Source organism: Garra rufa, chromosome 20, assembly GCF_049309525.1.
Source record: "Garra rufa chromosome 20, GarRuf1.0, whole genome shotgun sequence".
Taxonomy (NCBI): Eukaryota; Metazoa; Chordata; class Actinopteri; order Cypriniformes; family Cyprinidae; genus Garra; species Garra rufa.
Genome location: NC_133380.1, coordinates 23,954,487 through 23,969,652, shown reverse-complemented (window position 1 = coordinate 23,969,652; position 15,166 = coordinate 23,954,487). Strand labels below are relative to the sequence as shown.

Genomic DNA, 15,166 nt, shown 5'->3' with positions numbered 1-15,166 from the left:
CGTATACAAACTTGACAAAGAACAGACGTGGACTATATTTACGATGGCTGTATACCTTCTCAAACTAAGATTGTGTACCAAAAAAGACATAAACAAAAGAAAGGAGTTTACTTATTACACTCTCAGTAGCTCAATTTGCCGGTAAAGTTACATAAACTAAAAAGCAATTTACTCTAGTACCTTATTTGGTCTGAACAGCCAAAACCGTCACAATGCTTCTGCGGCTCGGGCCGTGTGTGTTTACACGGAGATAATAACACAGAGTGAGCTGCCCTCGAGGCAATCGTCTGACAGGGGTGAACACAGCGAAATTGCAGCCCCTGTACCGTGAGGCAATTACCTAATTATACCAAAGCAAAGTGAAAAATTGCAGGCTTTCTTAAAAGAGCCTCGCCAGGGGGCACGAATACTGCCGAGAAAATCACGTACGTCATGTACAAAGCTAGCCGCTAATCTGCTTTAGCTACTTCCAACCTGCAAATTGTTCAGAGGGAGAGTAATGAAACCGACAATCTCGTCTTTCACACACCCATTACTGACTAATGTTCATATAGTTTCCACTACAGAATTTTAAGGGCTGAAAAGAAGACCAAATACCAGGTTAAGCAACTTGCGTTTGCCAACAGCTCTGTCAATCGTCAGTGGGTGGGGCTAATAAAGAGGCGGGAAGTATTAGAGCCATTTAAATGTCATACAAAACGCTCAGACTAGATCACCTCAGTCTTCATGGGGACTTCTCGATGTTTGGAGAGCTGACCTATGCCTTACCAGCCAAAAGGAAAGGAGAGTGTTTATATAATCACAGTGTTTAATTCTCAGTCACTTCACTTTGTTTAAGGCTTTTTATCTTATCAGATAAGACTAACTTTCACACCTTTAAGTTGACCTTCGGGCATAAATCACATGGCCGTTGTAATCGCACAGCAGGCTTAACTAACGCTTTCAAATAATGCTTAACTCACACTTTTGTGGCTTCGGCGTTCAAAATTGGAGTTTTGTGGCACACACAGACTTTAAGTCTGGTGACTTTGAGGGATACAAAACTTATACAAAACTTTGGGGCCATTAAGATTTTTCTTTTCCATGCTTTTGAAAGAAATCTCTTATGATCACCAAGGCTGTGTTAGTTTGATATATATATAGATAAAAAAATATATATATATAAAAAAAACACTAACGGGGTTCATACAGATATTGTAAAATAAAATTCCAGGACTTTTCAGTTTTTCCAAGTACGTCAATCAGAGATCTCACTTATCGAACATTGTCTTCTAATATAAAAAAAAAGAGAAATAGATAAATAAGAATATACTAATAAAAAAATGGCAAAAAATAAACTGAAGCATATCTTATTACTACTAAAGTATTACAAAGTATACTACACTTTTACTATATATATTTGTGTTTATGTTCTTTATTTGTTCTTTGTTTTTTTTTTTTTTAACTGTACTGCCTTAACGTTTTGATGTTTTCGACTGTTTAAAAGACAAGAATCAGAAAAAAAAAGTTCTGCGAAATTGCTCCGAAGTCGTGGTCTGCAACAAGTGACTTGCAAACCTGCACTGAAGCGCCAATCTAAAGCAAAAGATTTGTGAACCCATTCTGAAGTCCCGATCTGAATAATGATTCGGTACCATCATTTCAGGACAGGACTCAGATACTGAATCATTTGACTTAGATCTGAACTTTGCGTATTGCGAATTGTTTGATTTAGATCAGGACTTCAAATTGCATATTGCAAATTTGATTTAAATAAATTTATTTCCGATCTAAATCAAATGATTCGCGATCCACGCTTTGAAGTCCCGATCAGAATAATGATTCGCATACCATCATTTCAGATCAGGTATCACGAATCACAAATCAACTGATTTAGATCGTGACTTCAAATCACGTATTACAAATTATTTGATTTGAATCATGCAATTAGCTAAATGATTCACAAACCCGTTTGTTGACTGATTTGGTTCATCTGTTCCTCTTTTCGCATCTTCAGCCATGTTTACATGACTTGCTTAACTCAAATGTTTTCTGACATTAACTGAAATAAGCGAAAAAGTTTTTTTTGAATATGCGTGAAAACGTGCTTATTGACAAGATATGAGTTTATTTCATAGATACATTGTCTTTCAATAATTCAAGCACTTTTCAAGTACCTACAAAGTACCGATAGTTTTCTAAAAAAAAAAAAAAAAAAAAAAAAAACACTGTAAAATGCTCATGATGTTTGTGTTCATATTCAAATATTTAAACGGCAGAGGCTGACAACACTGCGCACTTCAGTTAACAAAACTGCGCGTCTGCACCATTCATTCACACAGAGACACGCAGAACACGCAGGATTCATATTTAAATAGTCTTTTTTGTGGCTTAATATTTACAGACAGCATCCATATACCAACCTACCAACCTAATTTTGATTTATTCATCACCATACATTTCATGTTAAACAGTAAATTCAAATTTTTATTCCTGAATTACGTGATTCGGTCTGCATTTTCCACATTGCGGAAGTAATATTAATGTATTTATAAATATAATTTACTCCTGTAATTGGCCATCACTCCCGTCTTCAGTGTCACATGATCCTTCAGAAATCATTCTAATATGCTTATTTTGTCCTTAAGAAACATTTCTTATCATCAGTGTTGAAAACAGCTGTTAATATTTTTTTATGTAAAAGATTGTTTCAGTTTGAGAAAACAATATAATATTGACATTCAGACAGCAATATGGGGTGGGAAATAGAAATATGCCAAAACATAAAATTGTATAATTTATTGATTTCTCCTACTAGGTTTGAATGTTTCAGCCTATTGCATAAAAACACAACTGTTCCTTAAAATTATTAAAAAAAAAAAAAAAAAGCTTAAATTCATATAGAAATATAGTTTGACGCAATACTAAAGTCTGACAAAGAAAATACAAATAAGCAATGATGATAAATCTTTATGTATTTAGCTATAAATTTATATTATATAGAAATCTCTCTATATTTTATTATATTATATTTCTATATTATTGTATATCAGGTCGGAAAAAAAGTCTCAACTCCACTAAATCGACTTGACTGTATACGCAAATATATTTGCAAACTCAGACGATATGATTATGTTCCTAGTCTTAAATTATTTGTTTCATGCCTATTATGATTCAAACTATTAACAAACCCATTAGTCTTAACTCTGAACTAAACAAACACATCTCCTCTTCCTCAGAGAGTCCTGCAGGCCGACTGCACCCTTAAAGGAAACCAGAAACACTCTTTTGGATGGCTAAGACACTAGTCAGCGCTGCTGAAATTCCCTTTAAGGAAAGGTAAGTGCAATATGCTTTTCCAGCTATCCTCTATAAATGAATAATGCTATATTCAAGAATCATCCTCCATCTGCTCTCAGATCAGCTCAGACATCTTTACCCACTTCAGCTTCTGCGAGAACAGAGAGCTTACACACTTCTACATGCTATTCAACCATTTTATAGCCACACAGACAATAATGACTTCCAACTTAACCGTGCTAGTACAGGCTAGTAAATTCAACTTCAACTCTAACAGCCATTGATGTCTATTTTCTCTCGTTTCCATTAAACTTGAAGGCAAACGGCCAACAGCTTCCTATGCCAGGAAACCAGGATACGAGAATATTCACACCTAACAAAGGTCAAAGTCATTTAGGAAATTAACAGAGGAAGGAAAACAACAAGTAGTACCAACAACCTGCCAATGCTATACTGAATAGTGCTGTTTTTTGATTTTAGGCCAGAATGCTAATGCTTGCTTTGGGTGTAAACAACAAGGACCTGTTGATATGTCGACGCCAAACGGAGTTGACGTGCTGGTTCAATAAGGTATTGAAAATAATATCAACGTTATAGTTATGGCCTGTTATATTAACAATATAAATGACTCCTATGTCAGTTTTTCCCTCAAGGGCCATATCGTGAGTAGAACGGCAAAGAGGCGACCTTTATCTATCTATATTTATCGCTGATAAGCGGAGTGTGAACTTCGGTCTTTGGAAGTGTGAAATGATGTCAATGATGGAGCTTTATGATGCAGCTGGAAGACAGAAGCGTCTTTAATGCACCCTGTTTCAGAGGGCCATAAACTAGTCAAAGAATAACTCTTCTGTCACAGCACTGAGCGAAAGACAGAGCGAGAGACCAGACGGACAGACACTTGCTTCTCCAAAAGCCGCCCAGCTTGGGCTCCTTTCTCTCCGTTTCCTGCCATAAAGGCCATTTACAGCCCGGCAACACCACTGATAGTGAAGCCAGGAGCTTTTGCGGACAGTCCAAACAAAGCACCGAAAAGGGAGCGAGAGTATCGAATCTAGAATGAAGATCATGAGATAAAGATCATCGGGAAGTGAATGTTACACGGCGGGAGAGAAAGAAATTAAATATGAGAGAAAAAGACAACAAACAAAAGAAATCAGAGTAACACGACGCTTCAATCCAAGACAAGCCAGACGTATTTTAAAGACGAAGTAGATGACTTTCTTCTCGCCCTGGGCTGAGTCAGAACCAGAATCACAGATGCCAGGCAAAAGTCCAACAAGCTCGCACTTGATTATATACACATTTGTTGCAATTGAGGATTTTTAATCGTATAATGAAAAGCCTGAGTTTGGACAGGGAGTGAAAATACGTCCTGCGTAGTTACAGAGCAGAGTGTTCCAGAAAACTTCAAAGTGAACAGAACAAGTGATTGTTAGATTACGAAGTTACCCTGCATACGGTTTATTATCTTAACAGAAAGGAAAACTCTGGAGTAATTGCACCACTGGTTTAGCCGGAAACATCAGAGTGGTCAACTTCAGCAGTATATTCATCATATACTGTATAAAGCATATATCAAATTTAATTTTGTGGGGCTGTACGACCAGCAGAGTCAAATTTACGTATGTACATACCAGGGAACATTCAAACACACACACACACACACACACACACACAAAAATAAAGGTTCGAAAACAGAGTTTTCAAAGTTATGCCATATAAGAACCATTTTTGGTTCCATAAGGAAACTTTTAGTGAAGAGTTACTTCTTTTCCCATATAAAGAACTTTTTGTGCAATGCAAAAGTTTCATTAATGTTGAAGGTGCTTCATGGAACCATCAATGTCAATAAGAGTGCATATACACGACCAGTCAAAAGTTTTTGAACAGTAAAACGTGTAATGTTTTTTAAAGAAGCCTCTTCTGCTCACCAAGCCTGCATTTATTTGATCCAAAGTACAGTAAAAATGTTAAAATATTTTTACTATTTAAATGAACTGCATCTGAATATATTTTAAAAATGTAATTTATTCCTGTGATTTCACAGCTGAATTTTTAGCATCATTACTTCAGTCACATGATCCTTTGGAAATCATTCTAATATTCTGATTTGCCACTCAAAAAAAATATATTACTACTATTATGTTGAAAACAGCTCAGTAGACTTTTTTCAGGTTTCATTGACGGATAGAAAGTTTAAAAGAACACCATTTATCTGAAATAGAAATCTTTTGTAACATTATAAACGTTTTTATCATCGCTTTTGATCAATTTGAAACATCCTTGCTAAATAAAAGTATCAATTTCTATTTATTTCCCAAAAAAAAGAAAAAAAACATTGACTCCAAGCTTTTAACTGGTATAGTGTGTAATGTTACAAAAGCTTTTTATTTCAGATAAATACTGATCTTTGAATCTCTCTATTCATCAAAGAATCATAAGAAAATGTACTGAACTGTCATGAACATTGGTAATAATAATAATAGAAAACGTTTCTTAAAGCATAGAAATTAGCATATTAGACAGATTTCTGAAGGATCATGTGACTCTGAAGACTGACGTAATGATGCTGAAAATTTAGCTTTGATCACAGGAATAAATTACATTTGAAAATATATTCAAATAGAACGCAGTTATTTAAAATAGTTAAAAATATTTCAAAACTTTACTGTTTTTGCCGTTCTTTGAATCAAATAAATGCAGGCTTGGTGAGCAGAAGAGTCTTCTTAAAAAAAAAAAAAACTTTTGACCCATAGCGTAAATAGAAATAAAGAAATAAATAAGATTATTTTAAGATGGCAGCGCAGTTATGTGGGAAAGATGTGTTGATAAATTTGATTTGTGGATACTGATCAGCTCAAAAAATAAAGTTGCTTGATCAACAGAATATACATATCGACCTATACGCCTGCACATTATGGAATAATGCCATCAAACCCCTGGAAACTATACGCAGTATGGGGTTAAGGGGTAGTTTGTCAGTAACGCTTTCACAGAATGTTAAATGGTGATTTTGGTCTCCAAACCAAATGTGCTGGGGGTGCTCTATAAGGCCTGTTACTCTCCAATTCTCTCACCCCTCCCCTTTCTTTCACTCTTTTTTATGTCTTTTCCAGATCTCCAAACTCTTACCAGATGTACAGAATTCACAGATGAGTCATCCATCACTTCATAGACACTTAAACAAAGGAGGGGAGAGAAGGAGGTGCTCAAATGTGTCTCAACAGAAAGAGAATCTGGAATATTTGTTTGATCCTGTTGGAATTTCGATACTGGTACTAGTGTGGCCGCCATTCCCCCAACCGAGACATAACAACACTCGTCTACATCTAAACTAGTCCAAATAGCGAAAAGCAGCATTTTGGAAGACGTTCACCATGTCGGTTCACCATTCAATGGCTGGTCTTCTGTTTTATGCACATTAACAGACACAAACGCAAGCTGGGAAAGACCTAGGCATAAATCAACGGATAAAAAGTCCTTGAACGCATGGAAACTCCTCATGAGCTGTGCTAAAGGAAGGTGCCGTTAACCTCAGTGCCATGCAGGCCAAGCTAAACACGGCAAGGCACTCCTTTAACTCACAATCCGATAACGCAAGCAAACTCTGCTCCAGGCTACCGCACACACCTGGAGCAAACCAGTTCAGCTTTTACATGTGTTATGCGTTACGCTGTCAAAAATCTAGAATGCAAGTTGCTGTTTTTGACCACGACCCAAGTCTACAGCAATGGGATTAATAAAGCATACTGCACAGAAAACGAAGTGAACAAGCATCAAAACGAGTTCGACTGCTGATGACATACCGCTGACTGGTTTCCACACGTTGAAAGAATAAACAATGGGTCGGAGAAGCAGATCAAGATCTAGAAATTTCATCAATGGAAAGCAATGGACCGTGACACTGAACTAACTTGTAGCTAGGCCAAAGAAACACCGCACCCTGAACTTTCAGGTTTACACAGCGGCTCCACAACAGGTGACAGCGACCGTAAAGAAAAGACCGTCCCCCACAATGCATAAAAAACACATCATGGTGAGAAAAATCTGGCGGGCTGTTTACCAAGTGACCAAACTACTCTCACACATGTGGCAGCCCAGGTTGCACATACAAACCAACCACCACCCCCTCTGCTTTCAAAACAATCAAGAGGGCCACCAAAGGGTCGTTGTGGTTTACTTTGAGAAGTAAGACTCATACAGCTCGTTATATCAAGGCAAACTGTTTCCATCACCTCGGTCTTCACAGCACGCTGAATAAACAGACAAAGCCAAATAGCTGTTTAATCAAACACGGATCTCATTTATCCAGGGTCAGTTCTGATGAATGTAGGACAAGCATGGATTTCCATAATCAAAACCAAAATTGCTTAATTTCTATACTTCAGATTTATCAGATGCAGGAAACATTAAAAAATAATTTAATTCAGAAGGAATTCAGACAACTTTTTCAAACTCGCAGATGGAGAGTCTGGAGGACTGTGTCATGCAACGATGAAGCCAATACGATTACTCATAACATTCATCAGTTAATTCGACCATCTCCTCCGCACTCAGGTTAAAGGGACAGTTCAGCAAAAACTGAAAATTGTCATCATTTATTCTCCCTCATATATTTCCAAAGCTGTATGACTTACTTTCTTCTGTGGAACATACAATCTGTAAAATGCTGGGTTAAAATCAACAAAATATGGATAAACCTAGCGATTTTGGTTGTTTTGACCCCATTGGTTGGGTTGAATGTTTAACCCAATCTTCGGGGTAGTTTTATTTAACTCAACTATTGTTTAAAATTTACTTTAAAGTAGGCTTAAAATGATTTCCAAATGTATTTTACGCCAAATCATTAGGATATTAAGTAAATTTCCTATTGTAAATATATCAAAACGTAATTTTTGATTAGTAATATGAATAGCTAAGAACTTTATTTGGACAACTTTATTTTTTTGCTACCTTAGATTTCAGATTTTCAAATAGTTGTCTTTCAGCCAAATATTGTCCTATCCTAACAAACCATACATCAATAGAAATAATGGATAAATCTAATCTTTCAATTAAAAAAAAAAGACCCTTATGTCCAGGGTGACATTAATAAATGTTCATTTTACAACCTTTTAGGGTTTTGGGTTCATTTTAAGAAGAATATATAATATATTTTAAGAAATATATTATTTTTACGCAAGAGTTGAGTTAAAAATGTTTAAATTTAACTGCTGGGTCAAAACAACCCAATTGCTGGGTTTGTCCATATTTCACCAGCACTGGGTTATTTTTAACCCAGCATCTTTTAGAGTGTACATAAGTGTAATAAACATTTTTAATAAATGTTCACCTTTTAATTATTGCTGATAATTTACAACCTATTTGGGGTTAATTGTAAGCCAGCCATACAGTATTTTTTTTTTAAATAATAGTTAAATAAAGTAGCCAGAAAGATGGGTTAAACATTTAACCCAACTGCTGGGTCAAAACAGCCCAATCACTGGGTTTCTCCTTATATCTGTGGAAAATCACTGAGCGATTTGGCTGTTTTGACTAACCATCTGGGTAGTTTTATTTAACTCAACTAGTGCTTAAAAATGACTATAATTACTACATTTCTTGCTTTAAATCAACCTAAAACAGGTTGGAAATAACATTTATTAATATGTAGTAAATGTTCACCTTTCGATTCTTGCTGATGCTTCTAGTAATTGTGTGTCTGATTTTTAATTTACAACCTATTTTGGTTTCAAAAGCCAGCCATATAACAATTTTTAAACAATAGTTGAGTTAAATAAACTACCCAGAAGATTGGGCTAAACATTTAACTAGTATTGCCTAGTTTTGAGTAGCAATTGGGCGGGTTTGTTGTGAAAACCTGGCAACCCAGGTTTAACCCAACCACTGGGTTAAAACAACCCAGTCGCTGAGTTTGTCCATATTTCACCCAGCATTTCTTAGAGTATAAAAGAAGATGTGTCTCAGTGGCCATACAATGAAAGTCAATGGCTATTGTTGCCAACATTCTAACAATTATCTTCTCCGCAACAGAACGCACAACAGGTTTGAAACAACCTGAGGTTGAGTAAATGATATCAGACTTTTCATTTTTGGCTGAATTACTCCTTCAACCCTCAGCATGAACAACTCCATCAGTCTTTATCTTAATAGAGTCTTAAGGCCCATATCTTGAATCCACAAAGGGCCGTGTGCGAGTTGGCTATGCCAACACCTTGCTGCTTCCTACTCGCCATCAAGGTCTCTGCGAGCCACGGGGGAACCATTAAACGAAAAAAAGGAAAAATGGGCAGTATGGAGAAACTATTTGGACAACTGGAAGGTATTAAGGCTTGATTTTATACTCAGGCCATGTCCACGGGGTTTTTCCAACCGAGGCTTTTTCTACTCTTGATTGATATATTGCAGACGGACAACCTCAAAAAATATCTCTTGCCTATAACTTATAAAATCCAGCTTCTGTTGGATCTGTCAACATGAAAGCAGACAATAAAGGGGCATTAAGATGCTGGAACATGCTTTTAAGTTCATGGAAATGGTAAAACGCGGTTTGACACTCATCGTGGTTATGCAGGCAACAGGTTTGAATATCACAAACACAAGCATCTTGACTGCTTGTGAATTGCCAGAGAGGCGTACAAAAGCGCTGAACATGAATAGCAACATGTGAATAGGGATAGATGTAGGGATTAATGAAAATAAATAACCAGCATTTATGACAGACCACAGTTGCCTCAAGCTTTTGAGAGACAAAGAGCCACTGGTTAACAACAACACACGCCAGTTAATGCTGTTGTTATCAATGAGTTTTGAATATTAAAAACGGCTACGCTTTAATGGACGTATAAGGAAAGTTAAGAGGAAATATATATCACCTGCTTGGGCGGTTGCAGCCTACCAGTGAAAGCCCTGTTGTTCAGTCAACGTTTTTTAACTGCTTTTGATACTAGTTTGAAACAAGACACTTCAAATGGTTTAATATACTAATTTAACAGGGTAATATAGAATAAATCAATTATGTATTGCTACCTTGTGCTTAATCCATGACAAAAACGGTTTAGAGCTTCCTGCATTTGGACAATTGGTAGCTGAGACAACACTAAAGTCAACATAAGACTGAATTTGTCCCTTTTTACAAACTTATTTCAACCTCTTCTCCTCAACCACCTGTCATATAAAGACCACTTTTCACCATTCAATCCAATAACGCTAAATCAAATCCAACCTCCCTCGTTTTTCTCATTGAATATCCTGTTTTACTCTGAAATACGCTTCCCACCAAAATCACTATATGCGTTTATATTCAAGGGCCACGGACCAAAGCACTCAGGCAGACCAGGTCAAATTACTTAGCAGTAGGTTATTCAGTCCTTGAGGCAGAACATCAACAGAGCTACCTGGCCAATCATTCCCATCTGAAGCCTGATATCATGTGTAATGAATGTTTCACGGTCCTATCAGACAAAGAACGATTATGTCAACCACCCTCGGTTAAACTTTTAAGCTTCTCTGGTTGTGTTTGTCTTCATATATTTCAAATAAAGCCTAACACACGAGGTCTGAGTAAAATTTGACAAATCGGATTATATAAAATGCAAAATAGATAACTTTTGACCTCAGTTGATGCTTCCGTGTTGAAACTTGTGTGCGATAACCATCTTTTAACCTGACAAGAACAGTAACGGAGCTGCCTTTGTGAAATCGGCAGACAAAACGGGTATCTTTGCAGTGATGAAACATGCAGTAAAGGTGTTAAAGATAATACTGGGCAGTAAAATCATTCCCTTTGAAAGCGATATGATTATGATCTTGAACACACAGCCAGATAACACCTTAGAAATTTTGTCTAGGCCATGGAGATACATTTACATCTAAACCTAAGGCACTGAAAGCGTCTTTAAAAGTGATGTCAGGTTTGAGGGAAAATGTTAAGGAAATAGGATTATTAAAAACAATACTTTCTCTGTGATGTTTTCAAAAACTAATCTATAACTAATGTATATCAGGGAGTTCATACTACGTCAGATAACCCTAAAAACAACAACCGCCACTGTTCTCTGTTTTTATTACGAGACGAACTGCCATCTTAGTATAGGGCACTTATGAAGAAAATATCACATTTTAAAGTCATAATCTATAAACCAGACCAAATATGTGACCCTGGACCACAAAACCAGTCTTAAGTAGTCAAAAATTCATTGTATGCGTCAAAATTGTCTATTTTTTTATTCATGCCAAAAATCATTAGTATAATAAGTAGATCATGTTCCATGAAGATATTTTGTAAACTTCCTACTGTAAATATATCAGAACTTAATTTTTTTATTAGTAATATGTATTGCTTAGAACTTCATCTGGACAACTTCAAAGGTGATTTTCTCAATATTTTGATTTTTTTGCACTTTCAGATTCCAGATTTTCAAATAGTTTTATCTCTTACAAATACTGTCCTATCTTAAACTATAAGCTTTCAGATGATGTATAAATCTCAATTTTAAAAAATTGACCCTTATGACTGGTTTTGTGGTCCAGGGTCACAAATATTGTCAAAAACCACTAAATTGCATTATTATTACTAAATAGCAGAGTTGATGAAAGCTCATGTGGAAAAGTATAAATAAAAAAGGTGACTTGTGTCAGAGTTGTAAAATGCTTAACATAGGTCAAATAGGAGATTTTTGAATTGTTATAAGCTTTATACTTTGTTTCTTAGTGCTCCAGTCCAAAAATATATATATAAATATCTAATTTCAAGGACCAAAATTACTTTCCAGCAAATGCACAAGTGATTGTGATCTTTGTTTCCTTTGACTCATATCAGCAGGCCTCCCAAAACTGTCAGTCATAGTTTCCAAACTTATGACAGTAACTAGCATGTCACAACCTGGCAGGTCACAACCAGGCCCCAGACTACAATAACCAATAGCCTTTTATGATTTTAATGGAAATATAAACTTTTATCACTAGTTTAAATAATTGCATAGGACATGAGACTTGTCATTCGTTATTCTGTGACTTTTAAGTCATTTTTGTCCCTGGACAACTTGAGTTAAGAGTGTTAAAGAACTTAAAGCATGTTGTTTTTGAAGAGAATGATGTTTTACATGGATATTTCATTCAGACTGGTCAGTTTTGTGTACTTACAGATGCACAGTGCTCTTAGGCAAGTCTTGAGGGACATCAGTAATGTCTAAATGGCTGCAGTCGGTCGTATCAAGCGTACACGTACAGTTTTGAGGACACGGTGCGCCATAATTGATTAACAGTTCCAGCGTCAAAAGCCAATAAAAAACATGATATGAAAGTGATCCCATCTGTCCCAGCCACGCCGCCATTTTGTATCCAGTTGTCTCAGCGCTTAACGACTGATCTCTCTCTCATCCACAAACGGACAGCTCGAACCTATTGAGTTTCTCAGAGTCCGAGTAATTCGCCTTCATTAAGTTGTTTGTTTACCCAACGGTAATATCAAATTATACTGCGTTGTTTTTGGGCAATGCATCAGTCCTGGACTTGAAAACGGTCCACAGTAAAATTTTATCTCCCCTGCTGCTGCACCACGTAAGTAAATCAAAGGTGAATCACGACCAGGCAATACAAGAAACTTGTCCAGAAGCCAAAACTAAATGCAGTTGTCCTTAAAAGGTTGAAAAGGGGGTCTGGATGCGAGATAGACAGGCGCTTTGTTTTGGCAAGAGAGATCCACTGGATCAAATGTAGTTTGAAGAGTTTAAACCTTCAGCGGTGTTTCGGAACTTCTTAAAATGTTTTGATCCCAAGCGATTTGTTATTAGGAAAAGTAAAAACATAGTAGATCGCGTCCATTAACTCCACACTAGCGTGCTGAAAGAAAATCTGGGATCGTCGGCGCTTTAAAGAAACTTTTCCTCAGGAAAAACAGCACTCTTAAAAAGTTTGAGGCTCTTGCTTCTTCACGGGTTTGATAGAAAGTTTCCGAACAGCGAATGCTGGACTTCAGATCACTCAGGCGAATAAAAATAAACCACTTTTGAAGCGAAACAGTTCCCGTAAAGCCGTCCGACTGTTGTGAACTTTGCGGCTCGCGTAACGCGTTCGTTCACTCGCTCTCTCTCTCTCTTTCTCTCCAGCAACACTGAGCGCGGTTTAAAGGAACTGGGAAGCTTTTATCTTGATCTCGTTGTACGGTCCGAAAACTCTGATAATTCACAAATTCACCTCGCACTTGCGACCGTTTCCACTGCTTGTTTTTCCCCCTCCCGGACTTTACTTTCTTTTTATCCCGACGTTCTTTCGTCCCACGTTGGATACATCAGAAGTGATAAAGATTCCCTCATTTTGCTTTCCGATTGGTGCTTCGAGAATGATTGACGGCCAGGCTGGAGCGCTCATTGGCTGCTTTGGAGCGCTCAGGCGCCACGATTTTGGACTTGCCAGGGCCCAGCTGTCAGTCACCTCGCGTTAGCCCCGCCTATCTTTCCCACCCAGAGTGCGAAACTGCGCCGCCTCCTTTCACTCTCACCGCGTCTTAAAGGGACAATGTTCAGGGCGAAATATCGTTTTATTAATATAATATAACATAGATAGCATAATATATAACCCTGGACCACAAAACCAGTCTTAAGTAGCACGGGTATATGTGTAACAACAGCCAAATTATCACATTTTTCTTTTAGGCAAAAAATCATTAGGATATTAAATAAATATCATGTGCTATTAAGATATTTTGTAAATTTCCTACCGTAAATATATCAAAACTTAATTTTTGATTAGTAATAGCATTGCTATTATTGTAATATGCAAATATTGTCATATCAAACAACAACAACAAATCGTAAATCAATGAAAATGCTATATATTCAGCTTTTAAAAGATGTATAAATCTCAATTTCAAAAAAATGACCCTTATGACTGGTTTTGTGGTCCAGGGTCACATATAATATAATATAATATAATATAATATAATAATTAACTGTAATATAGGCTAATATATACACATAGAATGTAAAAATGTAAAGAAGTGAAATAATTTACTTTCTCAATTGCCATTTATTTACATTTAGTCATTTAGCAAATGCTTTTATCCAAAGCAACTTATAAATGAGGACAATTGAAGCAATAAAAACCAAGAAAAAGAAAAGGGAACACTAGTGTTGGAGGGTCTTTTTTTAATTAAAAATAAAATCAAGAATCAAAAGAATAGAAAAATAATAGAGAATGCTAGTGTTAGAGGAATCAGTTTTTTTAAAATATATTTGTATTATTAGTTTTATTCATTTGTTTGATATTATTATTGTAGTCCACATTTCCATATTGTTTTTGACAGAAAAGCTAAAATATTTAACATAAAATGTAAAAGCTTTATTTTCTTTTTAAAGAAAACTAATAGAATAAAAATAGAAGAAAAAGGAGTGTAAGTGGTAGAGGGTCAAGTGTTTTTTTAATTATTGTTATTTATTCATATTATTTTTATTTATTTATTTATTATTATTATTATTATTATTATTATTATTATAGTTTATGTTTCCATATTGTTTTTGACATATGAAAGCTTAAATATTTAATTTGTAAAATACTGTTTCTTTGTCACATACAATAAGTATTTAGAATAAAAATAGAAAAGAGAGTGCAAGTGGGTCAAGTGTTTTATTATTATTATCATTTATTTATTTATTTGATTTATTTATATCATTATTATAATATCTCTGTCCTCTTTTTTTCTTGTTAAAGAGGGTCAATTGTTTTTTTTTATAGTATTATTTATTTATTTATTTATTTTTGATATTATTATAGTATTTAATATTTAATTAGTAAAATACTGTTTCTTTCTCACATAAAACTTTTTATTTCATGTCAAATTCCTTGACAAACAGGCATCATTTAAAAAGTAACCTTATAGTGACAA

The 15,166-nt window shown here is 35.6% G+C and overlaps 1 protein-coding gene across 1 annotated transcript in view; it reads right to left on the bottom strand.

Moving 5' to 3' along the window:
• The window catches only part of lrig1 (leucine-rich repeats and immunoglobulin-like domains 1), a 56,081-nt gene extending 42,572 nt beyond the window's left edge, over positions 1-13,509 (bottom strand). Inside the window, exon 1 of the mRNA XM_073825398.1 lies at positions 12,427-13,509. Within this exon, the coding sequence (XP_073681499.1) occupies positions 12,427-12,617 (191 nt within the window). The 5' untranslated portion in view covers positions 12,618-13,509. The remainder of the gene's footprint in view (positions 1-12,426) is intronic.
• Positions 13,510-15,166: the final 1,657 nt, after the last annotated feature.